General features: G+C 36.3%; 1 protein-coding gene across 2 annotated transcripts in view; it reads right to left on the bottom strand.

Moving 5' to 3' along the window:
• The window catches only part of dnah5l (dynein, axonemal, heavy chain 5 like), a 278602-nt gene extending 256753 nt beyond the window's left edge, over positions 1-21849 (bottom strand). Inside the window, exons 1-18 of one of the 2 annotated variants that reach the window (XM_033992608.3) lie at positions 21739-21849; positions 20504-20657; positions 19795-19892; positions 18985-19173; positions 16529-16603; positions 13611-13709; positions 13148-13219; positions 12465-12566; positions 10062-10248; positions 7163-7328; positions 6985-7078; positions 6790-6888; positions 6395-6576; positions 6170-6289; positions 5508-5709; positions 3322-3417; positions 2809-2982; positions 2417-2506 (exon numbers count right to left, since the gene is read on the bottom strand). In XM_033992608.3, the coding sequence (XP_033848499.1) occupies positions 2417-2506; positions 2809-2982; positions 3322-3417; positions 5508-5709; positions 6170-6289; positions 6395-6576; positions 6790-6888; positions 6985-7078; positions 7163-7328; positions 10062-10248; positions 12465-12566; positions 13148-13219; positions 13611-13709; positions 16529-16603; positions 18985-19173; positions 19795-19892; positions 20504-20657 (2199 nt within the window). In that variant the 5' untranslated portion in view covers positions 21739-21849. The remainder of the gene's footprint in view (positions 1-2416; positions 2507-2808; positions 2983-3321; positions 3418-5507; positions 5710-6169; positions 6290-6394; positions 6577-6789; positions 6889-6984; positions 7079-7162; positions 7329-10061; positions 10249-12464; positions 12567-13147; positions 13220-13610; positions 13710-16528; positions 16604-18984; positions 19174-19794; positions 19893-20503; positions 20658-21738) is intronic. The other variant, XM_033992607.3, reaches the window with a different exon arrangement.
• Between the last annotated feature and the right edge of the window lie 366 nt (positions 21850-22215).

Here is a 22215-nt window from a genome sequence, read left to right as displayed (position 1 = left end):
CCTTTATCCAAGACAACTTACAGAGACTAGGGTGTGTGAACCATGCATCAGCTGCAGAGTCACTTACAATTACATCTCACCCGAAAGACGGAGCACAAGGAGGTTAAGTGACTTGCTCAGGGTCACACAATGAGTCAGTGGCTGAGGTGGGATTTGAACCGGGGACCTCCTGGTTACAAGCCTGTTTCTTTAACCACTGGACCACTTTGCTGCTGCTACCACTCAATCGAGATCATCAAATATTATAATGGACCTCTTTTATACGAGATTTCTTCAAGATCTTCCGATGTTAACAATAAATGACGTGCAGAGGATTGCAAAAGCCTCATGCAAAGCTCCATCAAGCAAGTTAGAAAAGGGGTTCAAGTTGTATCTCCAGCTACCTCTATGACTATGAAGGGGAGTTATTACATTTTTGTTGATGTATTTATTTTAATTCATTTTTTTTCTTTTTAATTCATTTTTTTTTAATTCAACATTGCTAGACTACATTTTAAACTGTTTCAGTTAGCATGTGTTACTTCTTGTCTGTCGTTATTTTTATGTGGTGCACAATGTGTAAAACTAAGTTTGCAAAGTGCAGGCCATTGAACACTCTCCCACAGACGATCAAAGACTCTGAAAATGTTGACATTTTTAAAAAACGCTTAAAAACATTTTCTTTAAATTGGCATTCCAGCTTACTTAATTATGCATTTGTTGAACTTGTATGTGTGCTGTGTTTTAATATGCAAAGTCTGCTGTGATTATGTATGGGTGTGTTGTGTTTTATATTGTAAAGTGCTTTAAGATGTGCTACATACATTATTATTATTATTATTATTATTATTATTATTATTATTATTATTATTAATCAAGTACTCTCCAAACTCATCGAATTCCTTTGTCTGTTAGTGTCGAGGTGACAGCAGAAATCAGGATAAGGGTTCACGGTTTTAAATCCTTGAAGAAGAATGAGAAGCTGCACAGTTTAATAGTAGGGTGTAAAGTTCAGAGTTCCAGTTCTTGTAGCTTGCTGTCTGTTTTTATATGAGAATAAATATGAATACAAAATTGTAGTTTCACAGTATTATCATTAAAAAAAAAATCTGCTGTGAGCATTTGTAAATATTTGCATGCTACGAATTTAAATAGCTAACGCCCGGTACACAAATGTGTGCATATATATATGCTTGATCAAGAACGTGCACTACATTATATAAACGTATAAACTTTAAATTAATACAAAATAGTTTTTGCTTACATTAAGTGAATAATAATAACTGTGTGTACGATTGGATGGACTTGTTGCAGCCTGCAAATCTTTGGAGACCAAAACTTTGACTCAGGGCTATCTCCTCTAGATTACGGTTTAAAACCTTGATCTGCTTTGACAACTCCTCGTTTTTAGAAATGGATAAATCAAGGCTGATGGCTCGGGCTTCGATCAATAATCGTGACACTGCACTGCAGAAGTACAGTCCATTTCTTCTTCTGGACTCTGTACTGGCTTTTCTCTTTGGTCCCACACACCGAGCCTTGGGCTGGCAAGGAGTACTGATTCCAGTCAAGCAGAACTGGAACAGCGCCTTGATGCAGCCTCCAACGCCCTGCTGGTGTTGGTTCAATTAGGTCTTTAACAAAATGCTGACTGCAAACTTTGGTGTGTTTAGTGATTGAATTTCTCTCTTTGAATATTTGTAAGCCAAATGTTTCTCATCTCTTCATGCACAGGAAATGCATGAAAACTTTCTGATGAACTGAACCGTGCTGAAGCAGAGCAGAGGGGTTTGCATCCTCTCATCCTCTTTCTCTCAGCAAGTGAAAATGAAGTGATAAATCTCTGTAAATTGTTCAATACAACAGACAAAATGTAAACAACAGGATTTTGAATATGCCACTCAATCACCAGAAGCTGAGATACCAGTATAGCTGAAACGTGACGTCATTAGCTGTAAGTAGCCTATGAGTAGTTAATAGATCTTATATCCCATCACCATGTTTCACCAGCAGAGTTCAGGGGTATAACAGATATAATGCATATAATTGAGGGGCAGAAATGACTGACATGCCTAACTTCTGTATTGATTTAAAAAAAAAAAAAAAGACAACAAAAGCAGATTTTGGCTATTACGCCTGTTGTTTCCCTAAACACAAAAATTATCCCAATACATATTGAAGCAATCCCTAATTTTAAATGTCAAATGTCTATTTCTCTTTCTGGTTTTCAGTTTGGACTACATAAGAACATAAGAACATAAGAAAGTTTACAAACAAGAGGAGGCCATTCAGCCCATCTTTCTCGTTTGGTTGTTAGTAGCTTATTGATCCCAGAATCTCATCAAGCAGCTTCTTGAAGGATCCCAGGGTGTCAGCTTCAACAACATTACTGGGGAGTTGGTTCCAGACCCTCACTAACCTAACAGTAAAATCATACCTTCATAATTTCAGTTTTCTTTTTCAAAACTTTCATTGGACCATCAATCTTTCTAAACAGTTGCCTGGCCCACATGATCTTTCCAGCAACCTAAAGATAAATAATATACCAAATATTAGTAAAAGCATACTGTAAATATTTTTTCAGCAACAACTGCATCTACAATAGTTGTTAAAAAGCAGTCAGGTCACTGAAATTGACATATTTACACAAAGATAAACAAAATCACATGATAATGGTTATTTATTCATAAACAAAATACATCCATAACACTCAATTACAGATTATAAGACAACTGGATCAATGAGATAAACATTGCTGCTGGTGTCTTCATCACTGTACACCTCAGATAATGAATGATGTTCTGATTTTGAGTGGAACAATAAACTCACAGGAGGTATATTGCGAGGAGTTGGAGGGTTATCCTTTTGTTTCTGATAGAGTTTGCGAACAAGGTCCAAGTCTTTGCCATAGCGCTGCAAGACGACCAAGTATTTATCTGTCATGTCAAGCTGCTCCCCAGCAATCTGTTCAAACTTGGCCAGGAGATCCAACATTCTCTCCGTCTGAAAATAGAATCATAAATAACCTATTTAAAAAAACAAAAATAAGCACACAGTACCTCTGCAAAGGATATTTCATAGGAGAGCTTAATCTGAATTAAATCAAATTAAGTGCATTATTTCAAATCAAGTCAGAAATTTGCGACCATACATACAGATAGATCATTTTCCAGCGATGTCTTTTGCAAACCTTAAAGCAGACACATCTACCCCTTTAACTTTTAGGCTTCATTCTCCTTCCATATAACTAGAGCACCACCAGTTTTTTTTTTTTTTTTTTTTTTTTTTAAATGGTGCATATAACAATACAATAATGATCCAGAAGTTAAATAAAAGACTCACACTCAAAGGCTGCTCAAACCAGGAATCCACAAATGTCTGGAGGGCTTGATACAGTCCATTGATCTGGTATCTGAACTCTGTGTAGTCATTGTCAAACTAGGCAAAGGAAAGGTGTATTAAATACATTAAAATAAAATATCCATTCAAATCCCTTTCTGCAAGGGACTGTTTGAGGCAGTGACACTAAAAGAAACTTGTCTTCAACGTCATCAATGGTGACATGAGTATATACCACAGAGCATGGTGTGAAAATCTATTAAAGGTGCCATTAAGATAAAAGAGTGTGTGCTTGTTATCAATGTAGCAGGTATTTACACTGTATCAGGGCTCTACGTTTAGATTTTTAACTACTGGCCCCTTGGGCCACTACGCTACTGTTTTTACAATGTTATCTGACCCAGTATAGTTTTCATGGTGGTTTTTATTTTCAGTATGTTTCTAACTGTGTATCGACGTTATTTATAGTTGGAATTGATGATGTTTTGTTGTTGTGTTTCTTGTATTTACTGATCTCCCCTTGGTGTTGTGGATGTGTTGAATATGTTGTTCTGTTTACCCCTGTGAGTCACCGTCAGTGGGAGAGCGGTTAGAATTGGTAGGGTGAGCCCTTTTGTATGTATTTTGAAAAATGATATAACTGTGCCTGTTGTGCATGAAACGCTGGCTTAATATAGCTTGCTAACAGTCCATGTGTTTTTTTTAGTCAAACCATTGCATTGGTGTCAGAAGCGGTATTGGGTAAGACAAGCAATATGGCCAAAAATTGTATTTTCTGTGCACGATTGTTTTTTTTGTTTTTTTTAATGAATAAAACTGTATTTTTTACAGAAAAAGTGCTATAAATATAAATTGATTTTATTCTGTTAAAATACCGTAATGTGCTGTAAATTTACGTAATATTTCTGTAAAAAACTGGATTTTAATTTCCGTAAAATTACAGAAAAGTTACTGCCAGAAAAGTTACTGTAAGTTAACAGTTTTTTTTTAACGTATATATGTTACTTCAGCCATTTAACATGCACACATTTGTGTGCTTGTCAGAAAATGAAAATACTATTAAGATTTGAAAATGTATATGTACAAATGATACTCATTTTTTCATAGCAACACTAAAACTTAATTATAATAATCCTAATTAGGGATGGGTCAGTGTAGTCGAATACACGATTACACGAAAAAAAAATGTCGCACCCTGTTTATTCAAATTAGAAACTATTCGAAATTTCCACCCCTAATCCTAATAATAAACACTATTAAAACAATATTCATAATACAAAATAATAACTATCCTTCTCAGAGCGTTGTCGCTTGTGTAGCCTCTCCCAAGTCAGCGCCAATCTTACTGAGTGATACCAACGAGTCCTGGAAAGATTGTGAATGGCATTTTTGACCTGAACACATCAGATCCCAAATCAAAAAGTTAGACCATTCGATCGCGTATCTGGGTGTCGATGAGACTGGAATTCACAACAAATAAAGCTGCTGTTTTATCTGCCTTGTGAACTTGCACCTCATCTACATCGGTGTGAGGACCCTTTTTTTTCTTTAATTTATCACAGATAAACAGATAGTAGGATAAAGGTAGAATTCAGTGGTTGAAAGATAAGAAAAAGATAACAGTAGAAAGAAGTAGAAGGAAAAGGCATATATTGTTGATCACTTTAAGCAGAAATATTTTCTGTTATGATGGTGTTATTTAGTTTATTCCAAACAGGATATCTGATATTAATTGTCTTCCTTCTTCTCAGCTTTTGGTAGTGTTTGAAGCCTTGAGCATGTTGATTAAAGTGTAACAAGACAGGAGTAGTTCTGGAATCAAAGTGCCCACTGTCTGAGGCAACTGCTTACATTTAATCCATGGGTGAAGAGACCCTCCCTGCATGTCACTCCTACTATTCACAATGCTCTGGTTCACATTTGAGCACAATAACATGTTATAGGAGAGAACTACTGTTTAATCCTAATCGGATATTTTTCAGCTAATATTTCTGAATCTTCAAGACTTTACGAGCAATACAATAGGTTAGCTATTTAATTCAACATAAAATTGATATTTTGTGTTGAATGAAGAAAAAAAAAAATTGTCCAAAAGTACCTGGAAAATATATTGAGAGTATAATTGTTTGCCCATCCCACTGCATTACAGCACAGTTTACACAATGTAATAAGCTGCGGCAATGCCATACCTCTTGTTTTCTGTGGTCCAGTACATCGTAGGTCTTGGATTTGGTGTTTGTCACTATGGTTTGAAAACGGAGGTAAATCTTTTCAACCCCTTCAATTTTCACATTCTGGAGATCAGAAAGGTTCTCAATGGTGTTAATCACGTCTGCCAGCTTCTCCAGGCGTTTGCAGAAAGTGTCAAACTTCCCAAAGATGTAGTTCTCACTAGGACAGTGTAAAATAAATATGTTAGTATTACATCAGCAATCATGGTATCCAACTTCTGTAATTAGTACCCAACTACTGTAAAATAGACTTAAATACAAATGAATTGCAGAGTATTAATGTAACCTAGCCCTAGGTTTTGACAGTTTTTTTTTTTTTTTTTTAATGAAGCCACTGAACAATGTCAAGTAGACCAAAATATCAAGTAGACCAAAATAAAAAGTCTTATTTACTGAAAAACACATCTATAATGGATATACCATTTTATCCTTGGCTCTTCAAATTAAAACTACAGTATGTTCATCAGTATCAACTAAGCTGGATATACCACATAGCACACAGTTTGTCAATGAATGTTCAAGTATAATAAAGGTACAGCCATTTACACCAACAAACACCTTTCATATTATTATGAGCCGTACTATCACATATCACTGTTTCTATAAATGTCACATGTTACCTGAACTCAAACTGTTTGTCACTGGGATTTTCTCTCAGTTTTTCTCTCACATGATGGAAGCACTGCTGATATTCCTTGTTCAGGTTGATGCACTCTTGGATCTTCTTGAGTAACTCATTCCTGAAAAAGAAATTACTTTATTGCTATTTATGAATATAAAACAAGTTATTCATTAAATGTGCTGCACATTTTACACTGATTACTGAGGTGTATAGGAGCATTTACCTGTCATGATCCCAGATTTTGGAAACTCCTTGACAAAGATATGCTCTGCAAGTGCTGATCATCTGATTGGTGATTTTTACAAAGAGAGACGTCATGCGTTCCGAAGTATTGTAGTACTGGGATATGCTGTGAATCATCCGAATGCCATTTATTAGACTAGGAATGTGCTCCACCATGTTGGCCTGAAAAAAAGAAGAAATCATAATGTTGCCCTTTTCTTTGAGCTTTAATCCATTTTCTTTCTTTCTATTTGCTGTATTAAAGTTTTATGTATGTGCTTGTTAAATCTAATTGTATCGTATAATACATATAAATCAACTACCATAATGGTCTACCAATATTATATTCTTGAAAAAACAAACAGGAAACAAAAACAGTTTGATATGTAAACTCACAGGTGAACACTTCCCAAGGGGGCCAAAGAATTTTTCCAGCGTATACAGATATTTGACATTGTCTTTAGCTTCATTCGCTGCATCTGTGATGTTGCCATTCTAGAAGAAAACCAATATTCAATAGGGTTATACAGATTAAACTGTACAAACACATTTTAATGTCATTTACAAAAGTAGATTGTAAACTATACTTACCAGTTTTTTCCAGTGCTTCAGAACTCTAGATTTCGCAACCTGCAGTGTACCCACAACTCTTTTTACATGAGAACTCTTGATTTCATCCAGAAGACTGAAAGAAAAAAAGTCTTAATAAAGCGCTCTCTTTGTTTCAACTCCGTTTTATTATATAGATCTGTCTCAGAAGATTATAAACCTGTTGAAAATTGTCATTCTCTTCTTCCAGTGCTCCAGCTCTGCTGAAGGACCAATATCATCTGCTTCCTTCCTTATCTGCTCGCTCTCCGTCAAAACCTGCTCAATCTGCTTTGCCCACAGCAACAGCACTCCCTCTAGCTTCTCCACCATTTCACTGTTACCAGCTAGAAATCAGAAAGCGTGAAGAAGAGAAAACAGCTTTATGACGAAACTTCTGCCAAGCTTATTGAAAAAAGAAATGTTGTCAAATGCTTTACAGTACATTTTGGCAATTGCATTTCATTTTTGTCCATGTCTCTATATCTACAATGTCTCCCTCTAACCACTTCTCTAGTGGTGGTTTTGTTCATAAACTGTAGCACTGTACTGTAGTGTACAGTAGTTGTTTTCATGATACAAACCCTGGAAGCCTAAAGTACCCCCCATTATTTTCTGGTAAACTGTACACTTGCTGGTCTAGTGTGTAAATTGGTTTAAATGACTGCTAAAGGAGGGGTTTAAGTCAAGTGACTTCTGTAAAAAAATGTTGAAAGGGGGTTTTATTATCAATCCTTTGGACCCCAGGACCTGTGGTATGTGTATCAGGATTTTCTGTATTTATAATATGTATTACCTTTGGTTCACACATAGATGGAAACATGATATCAATTACAATAACTTGTTTTAACATAATGAGCAAAGAACCCACACCTCTAATACACCACAGTGTAAATCTCTTAGGAACCAGTACAGTATCAGTAACAGTTACATAGGTGCTATTCAAAGCATCTTGAGCAGGGGTACGATACATATATCTATAATGTATAGGTTGTGTTCCTGCTTCTATTTCACAATTTTCCCATGCTGTGACTACTAATCCCACAATCCACCAGTTCAAACTTCCACCTATTAGAGTTTACAAAGCATCCCTCTGGAGAGTACCAATGATGAACAACTGACAGTTTGGCACTGGATTTTCTGTCGCCCTCCTCCTGTTCAGTCACAGACACTATCTCAGTTTATTATCAGTGTTTCTCTCCAGTTTAGATTCCTAATGCACCACTGCCACATTGAATAAAAAAAGTGAATCTTTGATTTTTGATTAGTCGCAGACCGAAATCAAGCTAACTTAGCTGCTCGGTAAAAAAAAATATATATATATTTTTTATTGATTATAATGTGACGACCCTATGTGAAACGGGGGGGTGGGGGAGTCTGTTGTGTTGCCATGTTCATGGAGGGGGGGGTTAGGGGAGGGCGTGCAAGGTGAGTGACTGAGTCGTGGGGTATGTGAGTGAGTGTGAGTGTAGGGGGAGCCTGAGTGGGTGAATGTTTTGGTGTGAAAGTGGGGCTGTGGTCCTGCGTTAGGTGGGGGGCGTGGGTCCGGAGGCTATAAAGGTCTGAACAGGGTTGCAGTCCAGGAGTCTGAGAGAGATTGTAAAAGTACAGTTACTAATAAAACTTGACATGTTCCAGGGCAATAAAAGGATTGTTCAGCCTATTTTGTTCCCAGTTTCCTTTCCCTTGCTTTTATTAATTAATTTATTTGTAAAATAAAATTGGCTTGAGTCTTAACAAATTACACCTGCTTCAGCCTCAATCATTTGAACCCTGAAAACACTGCAATAATATTAGTGGCACCTCAGCAGGTGAAGCAAGTGAGGCTCTTCCTTAATATGTAACTAGCTGTATTTTTCATTATATTTTATTTGTGATGTACTGCAAGAGTGTAATAAAGGATTAATTGATTGCTTCTAAAGTTTAAATCGCCTCTTTCTGCATACAGAAACATTTAACGGGTACAAATAAGCACCACGTATCCCAGAAAGTTGCGTTACCATAGCTTGGTAAGGCTTCAGCAAGCTGCAGATTGCCTAGTTCGGGCTCTGGTGAGACAAGGATTTGTGGATCGTGAGGTTGATTGAAGGTGGGATGTGGAATGGAGAATGGTGTTAGTCGGTTGAGAATGATATTGTGTGCGATTTTATTTTTAAACCAAAGGAGTTGCCCTTTGGACAATGTCATCGTCAAGTTTGCGTCAAATAGAGACAGTAACCCATTAATAAAGCGTTTTCTTTGTTACACCATTTTATTCCATCGATCTACTGTAAGTCTGGTGAGAAAACTTTCCACTCGAGAATATAAGGAAAACATTTCTGCAAATCATTATTATAAAGTTTCACCTCAGATTTACTTTTTGTAATAATTATCTTTTGCATTCATAATTAACCAGAATGTCTGTAGGTATGATAATTACTGTATATTGTGTTAGCTGAATGGTACAGTTTTAATGGTGAGGTTCTGTAGTTGGTGAAAGTTTCGTAGCAGGTGTAAACTCCATGTGGCAATAATTAATAAAGAATATTCTGTTAGTTTCATTTTGGGAATTGATTACATTTAAATGTGTTATTGGCTTCATTAAAATAAGCAAGCAATTGTAAGAGTGCTGCTCCTGAATAAAAATCTACTTTCAGAAACTGGAGATCTTACTTTGTTCCATTAAATTCCACGGCCATGTATGGAACAAAGTAAGATCTCCAGTTCCTGATTGTATCACGCATAGTTTGAAAGATTAACATAATATCATAGTCACCAGCCGCATTTTGTCAAAAATTGCAATCCATGTTTTCACACACATTATTTGTTCCATTAATATGTACAGTTCCATCTGTCCTTATGGTATAAATGCATCTTCTTGCAAAGCATTTTTCTTTAGTATTATTATTACTATTATTACTATTATTATTATTATTATTATTATTATTATTATTATTATTATTATTATTATTATTAAAAAGCTGAACATTTAACCTTTATATTATTAAGGTTGCCCCTCCCATTGAAATCTGAAATGGTGCCTCTGATCTTGAGAAGTGCCCCTGATCTTTAGTTTAGTGGTAGAAACATTGTTGTAATACCTGCTATCATGTAATCGGAAGGATTTAGCAGGTTGTCAAGATTATACCCCATATCCACTGTCTGAAGCTCGAATCTGCCCTCCATGTTCTGCCTTGCTGAGGACAGACTGCTGACAAACTTATCCACGGAACTGAGGAACTCCTGTATCTGAACATTCTTAAGACCATCCTTCACAGCTCCCCAGTTCTGTGAGTTGAGATAACATGGAAGAGGATGATTAAAACAAACATCTGAAAAAAGTATTTCAACTAGAAAGAAAAGGGGTCAATAGATTACATTTTTAAACTGTTAAAGATTAAGTCCATAAGCTTAAGGAAATCAATTTTCTCTTGACTCAGCTGAGGTTAGTTTGCTTAATCACGATTGACACCTACTGGTCAGGTGCCTGACAAACCAGGCAGAGACTTCCTAGGCTAGGCCCTTTCCCTCCAAGGTAGCATGGTAACATCTGGCGCTTAGATGTAGTTGGTGAAATAAAGCAATTGTCATGACATTTTGATTGTAGGTTGCCTGCTAATCTTGAGTGGGTTGCAGAGGTCAGGTAACATTTGAATTTGACATTTTAAACTTAGAAAAAACAGAGGTCCTCCATCCTTTTTAATTATTATTATTTATTATTACTTTTACCCTTAATAATACTTGCAGAGCAACATGGACGAGAGGGCTCCTCTATATGGGGTGAAGGTAAGACAATGAACATGACTTATTACATCTTTCATTGACTAGCACCTTACAGGAGACAAATCAGAAAGATAAATAAATTGTCCTTAATAAGACTTTCAACAAATCAAATTGAACTCTACAGTGATCAAAGCAGTAGCAAAAAAGTACTAAAGGAAGGTAGGAACTGTAGACAGAATGTATCCCCAATGTTTCAATCCCCACTTTCTTATTATAGAAAGGCCAAAGTAAACACATTGTATGGAAATTACTGTATGTGAAATTGGGAAATATAATGTTTACGTTAGAAAATGCTATATAGTGAATCTATTCTATCTATATATATATATACACACACACACACACACACACAGTTATAGTCAAAAGTTTACATACCCCAATGGAAATTTATAATTTCTAGAAATTTCTCAGAAACAAATAATTATAGGAAAAATCTTTTGTAGCAAAAGTTTTGCTTTTGTGTATGAGGAAAAAAGTTACAAGAAATAGATGCCTACAATTATTTATTTCAGCAATGTTTTTGCAACTCCAAAAATGCTAATTTAAAAGTATTCATGATTTTATTGATTTTATTGGTTTTATTCTTCTTTAACCATTCTGAAGTAGATTTTGATGTGTGCTTTGGATCGTTGTTGTGTTGGAACATCCAGTTACGTTTTGAACCAAGTTTTGTAGCGGAGGAATTCAGATGATTGGCCAATATCTTTTGGTATGCTATGGAATCCATTTTACCATGTATTGGAACTAAATTTCCTGTGCCATTAGAGGAAAAACAGCCCCATAAAAGGATATTACCACCTCCATGCTTGACCGTAGATATGGTGTTCTTTTCTTTGTATGCCTCACCATACTTTCATCAAACATAACGACTACCAGCGTGACCAAATAGCTCGATTTTTGTTTCATCACTCCACAAAACCTTTAACCAGAACTTATATCCATCATTCAAATGCTGTTTTGCAAACTTTAAGCGATTGTCCTTGTGACGTTTTACTAAGAGTGGCTTTTTCCTTGGCCTGTGACCATTGAGACCTTCACCATGCAATACTCGACTTATGGTTGAAAAGGAAACCCCAGTCCTACTTGCAGCCAATTCACTTTGAATATCTTTGTCAGTCAATCTCATATTGTTATTAGCCTTCCTCACAATTCTTCTACTTGTTCTTGGTGAAAGAACCTTCTTTCTTCCAGACCGAGGGAGCGTTGTGACAGTACCATGAAACTGGGATACTCAAATGCTTGGAAATCTTCTTGTATCCTTCTCCAGCTTTATGACAATACAGCTCTTTACTTTTTCCCATATTGACTTATTGGTAATGACAGCAATCATCCTATGCCTAACCCTTTTATATTCTCTCTGAATGTTCACCTACAATCCAGCATTTTCTAGACTTTTCTAGAATTAGGTTCTGCATTATCATATTGAAATGTCTATCACCTTGTAGACAATACTATCATAGCATCAAAGGGTATGAATACTTCTGAATTAGCATTTTTTGAGTTTTGCAAAAAAATTGCTGAAATAAATAATTGTAGGCATCTATTTCTTTTTTTTTTCGTCATCCACAAAAGCAAAATTTTTGCTTCAAAAGATTTTTCCTAAAATTCTTTGTTTTTTAGAAATTTCTAGAAATTATAAATGTCCATTGGGGTATGTAAACTTTTGACTACAACTGCATATAATGGGCTTTTTGGATGTTTTATCGTTTATGATTGAGTACCTCTTGTGACTTGAGTGCAGGCACCATGATTTGAGAGAGCAAATTCTCCAGACTGTGAAGAAGGTTCCCACCAGAACATTCAAGCATACCAAAATTCACCTCCTGCAAGAAAACAGTCAACGTAACAATTTATATATTTGTAGAAATTATCTGAAATCTAAATAATCTAAGAGGAAGTTGCCTTAATCTTTACACATGTACTACAATAAAGATGCTAGAGTACCACTTGTGCCAATATTGCAACATTACTACTGTACATTTGCACAGAATTCTGGAACACCAATCCACACTTTGGGCCACGGTTGCAAAATGTCCAAAATCTTCAGGGCACAGACTCCAAACCATCCATTCCAAACCTCCAGAATCAAATAATGACACATTTATAATTAACAAAAGACTAAAGTTATAGGCTAGGCTTCAATTTTCTATTTCACTTTGAATATAATAAGAGATTCGATAAGCTGTGCAAAAAATTGTTCAGAAGGGGGTTACCAGCAGCTGCTGATGCTGATGCTGGCATGAGAATTTTCCTGTCGGCTCCTAAAAAATGACAGCTAGGAGAAAATCTTCTGGTCCAGACCAAATCCTCTGCAGCACTTACTTTCTTAATCTCACTGCTTTAGGTTCAAACAAGGTTTTCCATTTGATTTTTTCCAAAGGCTTTTCAAGATCAAACAACTAACCTGGGAGACATTTGCTGTAGTTATGTTTTTGTCTATGGTTCTGAGAAAAAATAAACACATTCCAAACAAACCCTGTAAAACAAAGAATACAACATTGAAAGGTATATATAGTATATAATCTGTAACATTAGTCATGAATTTAGAATAACTACCATGTTTTAGACATTTTTGGAAACTGAACAATGTACAAAGTGAATGAATAAACAATAGTTGTTATTTACCTTTGTCATGTTTTTAAATCTAAAAAGCATTCTGGTAACCAAGAAATTGATTAATAAAATGTTCCTAACTATTCAGAAAAAAACACTCTATTACTCCAATTTACATTACTTACAGGATTTTGAGCTTGGTATTATAAGCATTCTTTCCTTAGCAACCACTTGCTAGGAATCAAAACTTTGACAATCCTAATAATTAACTGTTTCAATCTAAGGAGAGCAGGGTAGACCTGTTGTGAGCATACCTCAGCAGATCCGCTGGTAATGAAAAGTTTCTTTTGAGGTTGGGATGCAGTGGCATATGTACTAGAGTTATCAAGGCATGAAGGACTGCTTTGTTTCCGCTGAGAAGTTAAAGGAAATGTTGAAAAAACAGTATTATTGACACTGAAAAATGACAGTTTGGTATTAATGTGCAAAAAAACATCTTGTCTCATCCCTTTTACTCAACAAAATAAATTCTCTGAGGTTCAGGGGTGTGCCTTAATGAATGATATATGCCAGGAATGCATGACTATTATGCATTTACCACAGCTCTTAGAGTGTAAATCCAAAGATAAGTATGTAGTATCTAAATGGACTACGTAGACACAAAATGTGTAATTAAAATATTTAACTGACTTAGCTAATAAAGGAATCAATTAATTGAATATTAAAATACAATATTTTGATAAAGGGTATAGAGAGTGATTCTCCACTAATCCCTAGCAACCAGAAACTAAAGACTATTTTAAAACCCAAAGAATTATGTTACATTAATATTACAAAGCATCTTGTGTTTAGTTATCAGTTTGCAAGTTTTATATAACAACTTGGGAGAGATATTAAACACTGTCAAACAAAGCAAGGAAAGAGATGGTTAGACCCTGCCATAAATATCCTTTTATTGTGTGACTACGTAGTAATTGTTTTTAATCATATTTGCTCTGCTAAAATGGGTTCAGTGCTTTCAAAGGACTTGGTCTTGAAATGTGCTATACATGTACAATGGTGTTGTTGTTGTTGTAGCTTGGAAGTACAGTGCTCCCTCGCTATAAGGCTCTAGGCTGTAACGCGCCTCACATACAACGCTCCTACAGCATGTCCCCCAATTCTCTACACTAGTGATTCATGCAGTATTTCTACAGTAAATAATTTTATTGAATGTTGTTCAAACAGCTTCTCAGTCTAACTTCTGTTTCTGTCTCTCCCTTTTGATACAGTATCTGAACGGAAGAAAAGCTGTGCTGGCACTTTATAACACAGACATCTTATTCAGCATTTGTTTTATAACTTAATAAATATTAGGCCTATTACGTGAATATCTGCCCTAATGTATACACTTTTTTGCTGCGAAAGGAGCTGCAGCTTTCTCTGGCAGACGAGACGCTTCAGCTCCGCTCCGGCAGCCGAACCTGGGGAGAGCCCATTCCCTCTTCCCCTCGCCAGACCCGCTCTCCTTCTCGCACTTGCTTTGCTTGTCTGTCGCTTCAAACTGAACTCCTGACCGCCGTTTAGCCAGTCTATTTATAGTTTAAAAACTGGAGTGTTACCTTTTTTTTTTTTTTTACCTGTAGTGTTGATTACATGGTGCTTTATGCATGGTTAATTCAGTTACATTTTTGCTTCACTATATGTGCATTATAGAGGGAGTGATTTTATTTTGTATTTTAGTCAGATGTGTGTTGTTATGTGTCCCGCGGCCCCAGCCCCCCTCCCCCGTTTATAACGCTCTTCGGTTACAACGCTCATATTGTGTGTTCCCCGAGACCTGTGTTATAGCGAGAGAGCACTGTATGTATAATATATGTCTGTAGTATGTAAATGCTTTTATATTGTGGGTTTACTGTAAATCTATGTAGGTGATGACTGATACTGTGGAGAGGTAAGGTTTCTGTCACCCTTTTGTTCTCATTATGTGATACTGGTGCTTTACAGGTTTTGTGTTGATTTAAGACATGCATCTCTGATCCTTTGTTTTACCACGCTTTGTTGTTCAGACTTTGTGATGTGCGTACTAGCAACTTGGTTAGAAAAATTATTTTTATAAACATCTACACAAGAAGAACTAAAGGTGGTATAGAAGGATAGAAGGATCTATTACAGACAGTAGAAATGGGCACTGTAAGTTGTAGAATTGAGATGCTTACTTGTTATTAAAACATTGTGACTAATAGAGAATATGGTGTGTGCATATAGGGTTAGGTTATGAACAAGTTCATGGCAGGACACAATTAATAAGAATCCTACAGTCTACAACAGATGGAAAAAAGGGAGCCACTATTGTTTTACTTGAACATGACAGGCCTGTTACATGCCATTTGACAGGAACTGAGACTCTGACCTTTCAACTTTATTGGGTCTCATGCTATACCATTGAAAATTCTAATCATCATTGTAACAGGGACAATGTTAAATCACTGGCTTCGCGGGCGCCTGTGTACATTTGCAGGAAAGAGCCAGATACTGTGCAGGGACATGCTTCTGGCTATATTTGTTGACAGAGAATGAGAGCCGTGGATTGGCCAGTTGCGGATCCCTGACCAGCCAGTGGGTGTATCACAGCGACATCTCAATATAAAAGAGAGTCGCCGATACCCCTGCCCGCACCTCCCTGAGCCACAGCATAATGGTCTATGTGACGGAAACTGCTGTGAAACAAGCATCATAAGTATTGCTAACTACGCCGGCATTGTGTGTTCAACTGGGGGCAGTGTGACTTAGCATACTGTCTAGTTAGAGGATTTCGAATTCCACGGAAAGTATACAGAGGGGGTGTTGATGTACATTCCTACAGCGGGACCTGCAGTGCAGTGCTACACCGACTATAGGCAACTTGTATTTTGTAGCTGTGTTTTCCCACTGCGTTTTATTTTGCCATTTTGTATTTACTTTGTTTACACTCCATTTTGTATAGATGCTCCCATGCACTCCGTCACTGGTACAGTCCCATGTTTTTCTCTGCTTGACCTCGTCTCAGAAGTTACATTGCTGCTACCATTTACCATCACCATTGCTGCAATTGCATCCTTGTAAATAAATCTTGGGTGCCAGTGTGGCACTAAAATGTTAGCTTTCCTGCATCTCTCCCTTCTGTCAGTGGATACCCATAACTTCCTTTCACAATCATAAATTGCTGAACAACAACATCACTGTCAAGACTAAAAGATAATAAAAAAATTACCTGGGTGACTTCTTGATAGAAAAAGAGCAGCTTTTTTGTTCCATTTGGTGCAAAGAATTCTTCAATCATATTAAACTAGAAAAAAAGGAAAGTAAGTAATCCAGGACTTTATTTCTATCAAACCTAGTTTATATCAAGGGTCCAATATATATATACAGACATGCTCAAATTTGTTGGTACCCCTCCACAAAAAACAAAGAATGCACAATTTTCTCTAAAATAACTTGAAACTGACAAAAGTAATTGGCATCCACCATTGTTTATTCCATATTTAATAGAAATCAGACTTTGCTTTTGATTTTTTATTCAACATAATATTGTAAATAATAAAACAAATGAAAATGGCATGGACAAAAATGATGGGACCGCTAACCTAATATTTTGTTGCACAACCTTTAGAGGCAATCACTGCAATCAAACGTTTTCTGTAGCTCTCAATGAGACTTCTGCACCTGTTAACAGGTAGTTTGGCCCACTCTTCCTGAGCAAACTGCTCCAGCTGTCTCAGGTTTGATGGGTGCCTTCTCCAGACTGCAAGTTTCAGCTCTTTCCATAGATGTTCGATAGGATTCAGATCAGGACTCATAGAAGGCCACTTCAGAATAGTCCAATGTTTTGTTCTTATCCATTCTTGGGGTGCTTTTAGCTGTATGTTTTGGGTCATTGTCCTGTTGGAGGACCCATGACCTGCGACTGAGACAGAGCTTTCTGACACTGGGCAGTACGTTTCGCTCCAGAATGCCTTGATAGTCTTGAGATTTCATTGTGCCCTGCACAGATTCAAGGCACCCTGTGCCAGGTGCAGCAAAGCAGCCCCAAAACATAACCGAGCCTCCTCCATGTTTCACTATAGGTATGGTGTTCTTTTCTTTGAAAGCTTCATTTTTTCGTCTGTGAACATAGAGCTGATGTGACTTGCCAAAAAGCTCCAGTTTTGACTCATCTGTCCAAAGGACATTCTCCCAGAAGGATTGTGGCTTGTCAATATGCATTTTAGCAAATTCCAGTCTGGCTTTTTTATGTTTTTCTGTCAAAAGTGGAGTCCTCCTGGGTCTTCTTCCATGGAGCCCACTTTCGCTCAAAAAGCGACGGATGGTGCGATCAGAAACTGACGTACCTTCACCTTGGAGATCAGCTTGTATCTCTTTGGCAGTTATCCTTGGTTCTTTTTCTACCATTCGCACTATCCTTCTGTTCAATCTGGGATCGATTTTCCTCTTGCGGCCACGCCCAGGGAGGTTGGCTACAGTTCCATGGACCTTAAACTTCTTAATAATATTTGCAACTGTTGTCACAGGAACATCAAGCTGCTTGGAGATGGTCTTGTAGCCTTTAACCTTTACCATGCTTGTCTATTATTGTCTTTCTGATCTCCTCAGACAACTCTCTCCTTTGCTTTCTCTGGTCCATGTTCAGTGTGGTGCACACAATGATACCAAACAGCACAGTGACTACTTTTCTCCATTTAAATAGGCTGAATGACTGATTACAAGATTGGAGACATGTGAGATACTAATTAAAGAAACTAATTAGTTTGAAATATCACTATAATCCAATTATTTATTATCTTTTCTAAGGGGTACCAACAAATGTGTCCAGGCCATTTTAGAATATCTTTGTAGAATAAGCAATAGTTCATCTCTTTTCACAGCTTCTTTGCTTTATTCTATGACATACCAAAGGCATGCAAGTATACATGATAAAATAGCTTTTAATTTCATCACTTTTCAGGAGGGATGAAGCATTATTTCAATGAGCTGTAAGGGTACCAACAAATTTGAGCACGTCTGTATATATTAATTATGTTGTTGTATTGTAAAAACAAACGACTCCAACAACTTGTTACAGTAAACTAACAGGACACTTTATTGTGTGTTTTCTAACTCCAGCATCGTATCTCACTGCCGTAAAACCAGCACACCCACTCACCTACGGCAACACCAACAATCGACACCGCACGACCCCCCCACACCCCCCCCCACACACACACACACACACATATCCATCATGAACAGTTACAAACACAGCACAACCAAACAAATGTATTTATTTATTTTTAATTACTAACTGATCAATAAAGCACTCACCAATAGTCTCAGGTGTAGCAGACAAAATGCATCCACTTGCTTTATTCTTTTTTTTACTTCTCAAGTTTCCTCATCCAAGAGGTTAACAAGGAAGAAACTCTTGAGTGTTTGCACTTACTTTTAGAAAATGTAGTTTCAACCTTTCTTGGTCAATATTACGATCTTAGAACTAGCAAAATCAGCTACTCAGAATGCCATGCTTGTGATATCGGTTCTCATCTATACAGATAATGTTTAAAATACTTTTTCATGGACATAATTATTAACATTATCTGGCACAATTCGCAAATTTGTATAGTATAGAGGCTGTAAAAAATATATATTTGTAGATCCAATATTTGTAGATCTTATATTTTGAATGTTTTGTACCTTGTCATCCGAAACGATACTGTCCTCCACCTCGGTTTCCCCAAGACCAATCCCGTCTGCCAGTTTGGATATGAGGTACTTGTGTCGGGAGTCCAGTTGGGCTCGGCGCTCATCCTTGGTAGCCTTGGCTTGTTTAGCCATCTCTTTCCTGACCTCATTGGACAGCAGCGTAGTCTTTTTACCAGGTGTCTGAAATTCAATATACATGTATAAAAACATTATCACAAAACAACTGAACTGAAAAATTGAGTAAAGGGCTACTCACACTATAGTATTTATTTGCTGCATTTCATATGGTAAAAAAATTTACCTATGGATTTGAATACTAACTTTCATACTTGATCGCTGAGAAAAAAAGCTAAATCCACTGCAAAAAAAAAAATAAAAGCAGGTTCGATTTTCAAACAAAAAACGCTGCAATCACCACCCTGTCCTGCTAAATTTGGATATAATCTGAAGGCAATATAGATTGGGTACAAGCTTCTGCATGGTTATTGCTCTATAATAACGAGCAACGGGAAACCCTAGGGGAGTATCAGCGTCATGTGCAAGAGCACTTACAAAATTCCATGATAATATCACCACAGCAAACATTTATGTTCTACAGTATATCTGCAACAAACTAAATAAATGTAAACCTAAAAGTTTTGCACAAGGTAATGTAAAAAAAATATATGTATAAAAATATTGTCCAAATATGTTATAAATATATATTTAAAACATGTTAAAATAGAACTGCTGCAATACTGAATATAATATGTGCTATATATCTTCTGTGATGTAAATTATATAAAGAAAAAGTTTAATTACCGGTGTAGTTGCTGTTGGAGACAACACTGCTGAAGCAGCAGCTTGTCCTGTGTTCTTGGGTTTGAAATCACCAACACGCCTGCGCCCTTTCACTGGGTCTGTAATGGCATGTGTTATTTTGTTACTATTAACTAAACACTGTTTGTACTACTATTGCAAAAAAAATGGTTTACATGGTGGACAATAAAAAAATATAGTTAAAATAAAAATTAAATAAAAACATTTTGTATTTGTATTTTTACAATTAGCCTCCAAACACCAATACTGTTGTGTGATTTATTGTAATCCATTTTTCCTGACTTTTCTCAGGACTGTTAACAAAAGACTGCATGCCAATATACTTGAGTTGTCTTCACGACAGAATACTAGTGATTTGGGTATTATAATTACCTTTTGACATCACCTGGGTAAATATTTCAAAACATTTCTAGACCAACTAATTTTGTTCAAGATGTGCGAACAAGTGAACATGTGTTTATCTGACAAGGATCTGCTATTACATGCTCAGCTGGGTTTTGTTTAAAGGGGAAGCATCAAAAAGCTTTAAAAAAAATTAAATAAGCATTAAACTTTTACTGCCATTTTCATGTCACCAGGCTCTGAATACCGGAAACCATCATCCCCTGTAGATATAGCTCTTGTGTGACTCAGAAATACTGTTCTTATTAATCTTTATGCAAGTCACTTGCCAATTGTCTCTGTTACTTACCATTGTGCATTGTAATAAGTGGTGGAGAGAGGGCATCACTGTCAGGATTTGGTGAGGGGCTTTTGCTCAGCTCTTTCTCCCCAGCCTCAATGCTTTCTTCAGGGGGAGAGGACAACTCATCTTTCCCAGTCTCTACCTTCTCACTCTCAGACATCTGGAACAGCACAGAAGCAAAAGCTCAAATTACTCCATTATCAAAATTATAATTTAGATGAAGGCAACATTTGGTCTGCTGGCAGCCATGACATTTTGAACAAAGCTAAAGAAACATATTTATCTCCTACTAGACAACGTTTCTTTAGTTTCTCATATTTCATGATTTAGTGTTTAACATTTTGTATAAATTCCTCATTGGAAAGCATGCACCCAGTCTTTCAGTACATTCCAGATTGTAACCCACAGCAACAATGTCTATTTTCTTTACATTATTAAATGTTTTCAATTGTATCTATTTCTCATAGCATGCAATGATTTAAAAGTAACATAAAATAAATATACAAACTTGACATTTTATGCTTCTTGCTTACCCCTTTGTGCCAAGTCACCAGTCGCTTAAATACAGATACAAAGCCTTACAGATTGGCATGGTTATGTTTATTCAAATAATGTGTTTCTATGCCAGCAATAATGCTATAGCCCTTAATAGGTTTGTCTGGATAACATATTACAGTTGCTCTTGTATATGAATGATAAGTCAATTGAATAAACAAACAAATACTATTTGTATTTGCTATCCCTTATAAATGTTTACTGTGGTAAATTTGCATACTATGCAGTTATAGTTTACCATGGTTTGCCAAGTTTTTAAATATGCTTTCCCATACCTCTCTGAGCTTTACAATGCTCACTGATGCTTTACCAAGCTTTCATTGTGCTTTATTACACTTTGCTGTGCTTTTGCTGATGCCAACTTTTGTAAGGGATTATTTAATGTTAACATAATTTATTTCATAGACAAACCCATACTTCATATAAAACAAAAAACAATCACAAACCAGCACAGAAAACACACATTTTTAATCACATTATTATGGTAAAACAAATAAAAAGGGACAGCAATTTGTATATGTCACAATAAAACATTATGTGTTCAGTAAAAGAAAAAAGCAAATTTGTTATTCCAGGATATGTATTGTTAGAGAACTAACATTAGGTGACATTTCACTGTCCAAGTTTGAGCAACTATCTCAATTTGAAAAGTCAATTTGCCTTTCTTTCACATTTTCTAAACCTACCTTATCATGTCTTACATTTAAAGAGATGTGTCACTTATCCAGTTTTCTTGTTATTATCCTTCAACAGTTCACCACAGTTCGTAAATGCTCAGTGCTCTCTCTTTAGCCTCAGTTCACACAATGATTGAACAGAGGACTGTTTTTTCTCACTCCCCTCTGTCAACACTTGCTGCCATGGAAACCCCAGTGCAACTTGATCTCTGTCCAGCTAAACATTTCAGTTAAACCTGCTACAGCTATTATCTAACTTATATAGCTGTATATATGATTAAAATCAATACAGGTATTATTAAATTGGGTTAGGACCGCAATTTCAGCAAATAAAAAATTCACATATGCATGAACCACACACAAGTAGTTTATCAATATAATCCACACACCTTTGTCAACAATAGCTAAAAAGGCCTGTTGTCATTGTTACTTAAATAAAGTATGACATGTTATTCAAATCACCAGACTTTAATGAAAATAAAATGT

Source organism: Acipenser ruthenus, chromosome 3, assembly GCF_902713425.1.
Source record: "Acipenser ruthenus chromosome 3, fAciRut3.2 maternal haplotype, whole genome shotgun sequence".
Taxonomy (NCBI): Eukaryota; Metazoa; Chordata; class Actinopteri; order Acipenseriformes; family Acipenseridae; genus Acipenser; species Acipenser ruthenus.
The sequence above is the reverse complement of the archived record's forward strand: the minus strand, read 5'-3'. Positions and strand labels throughout refer to the sequence as shown.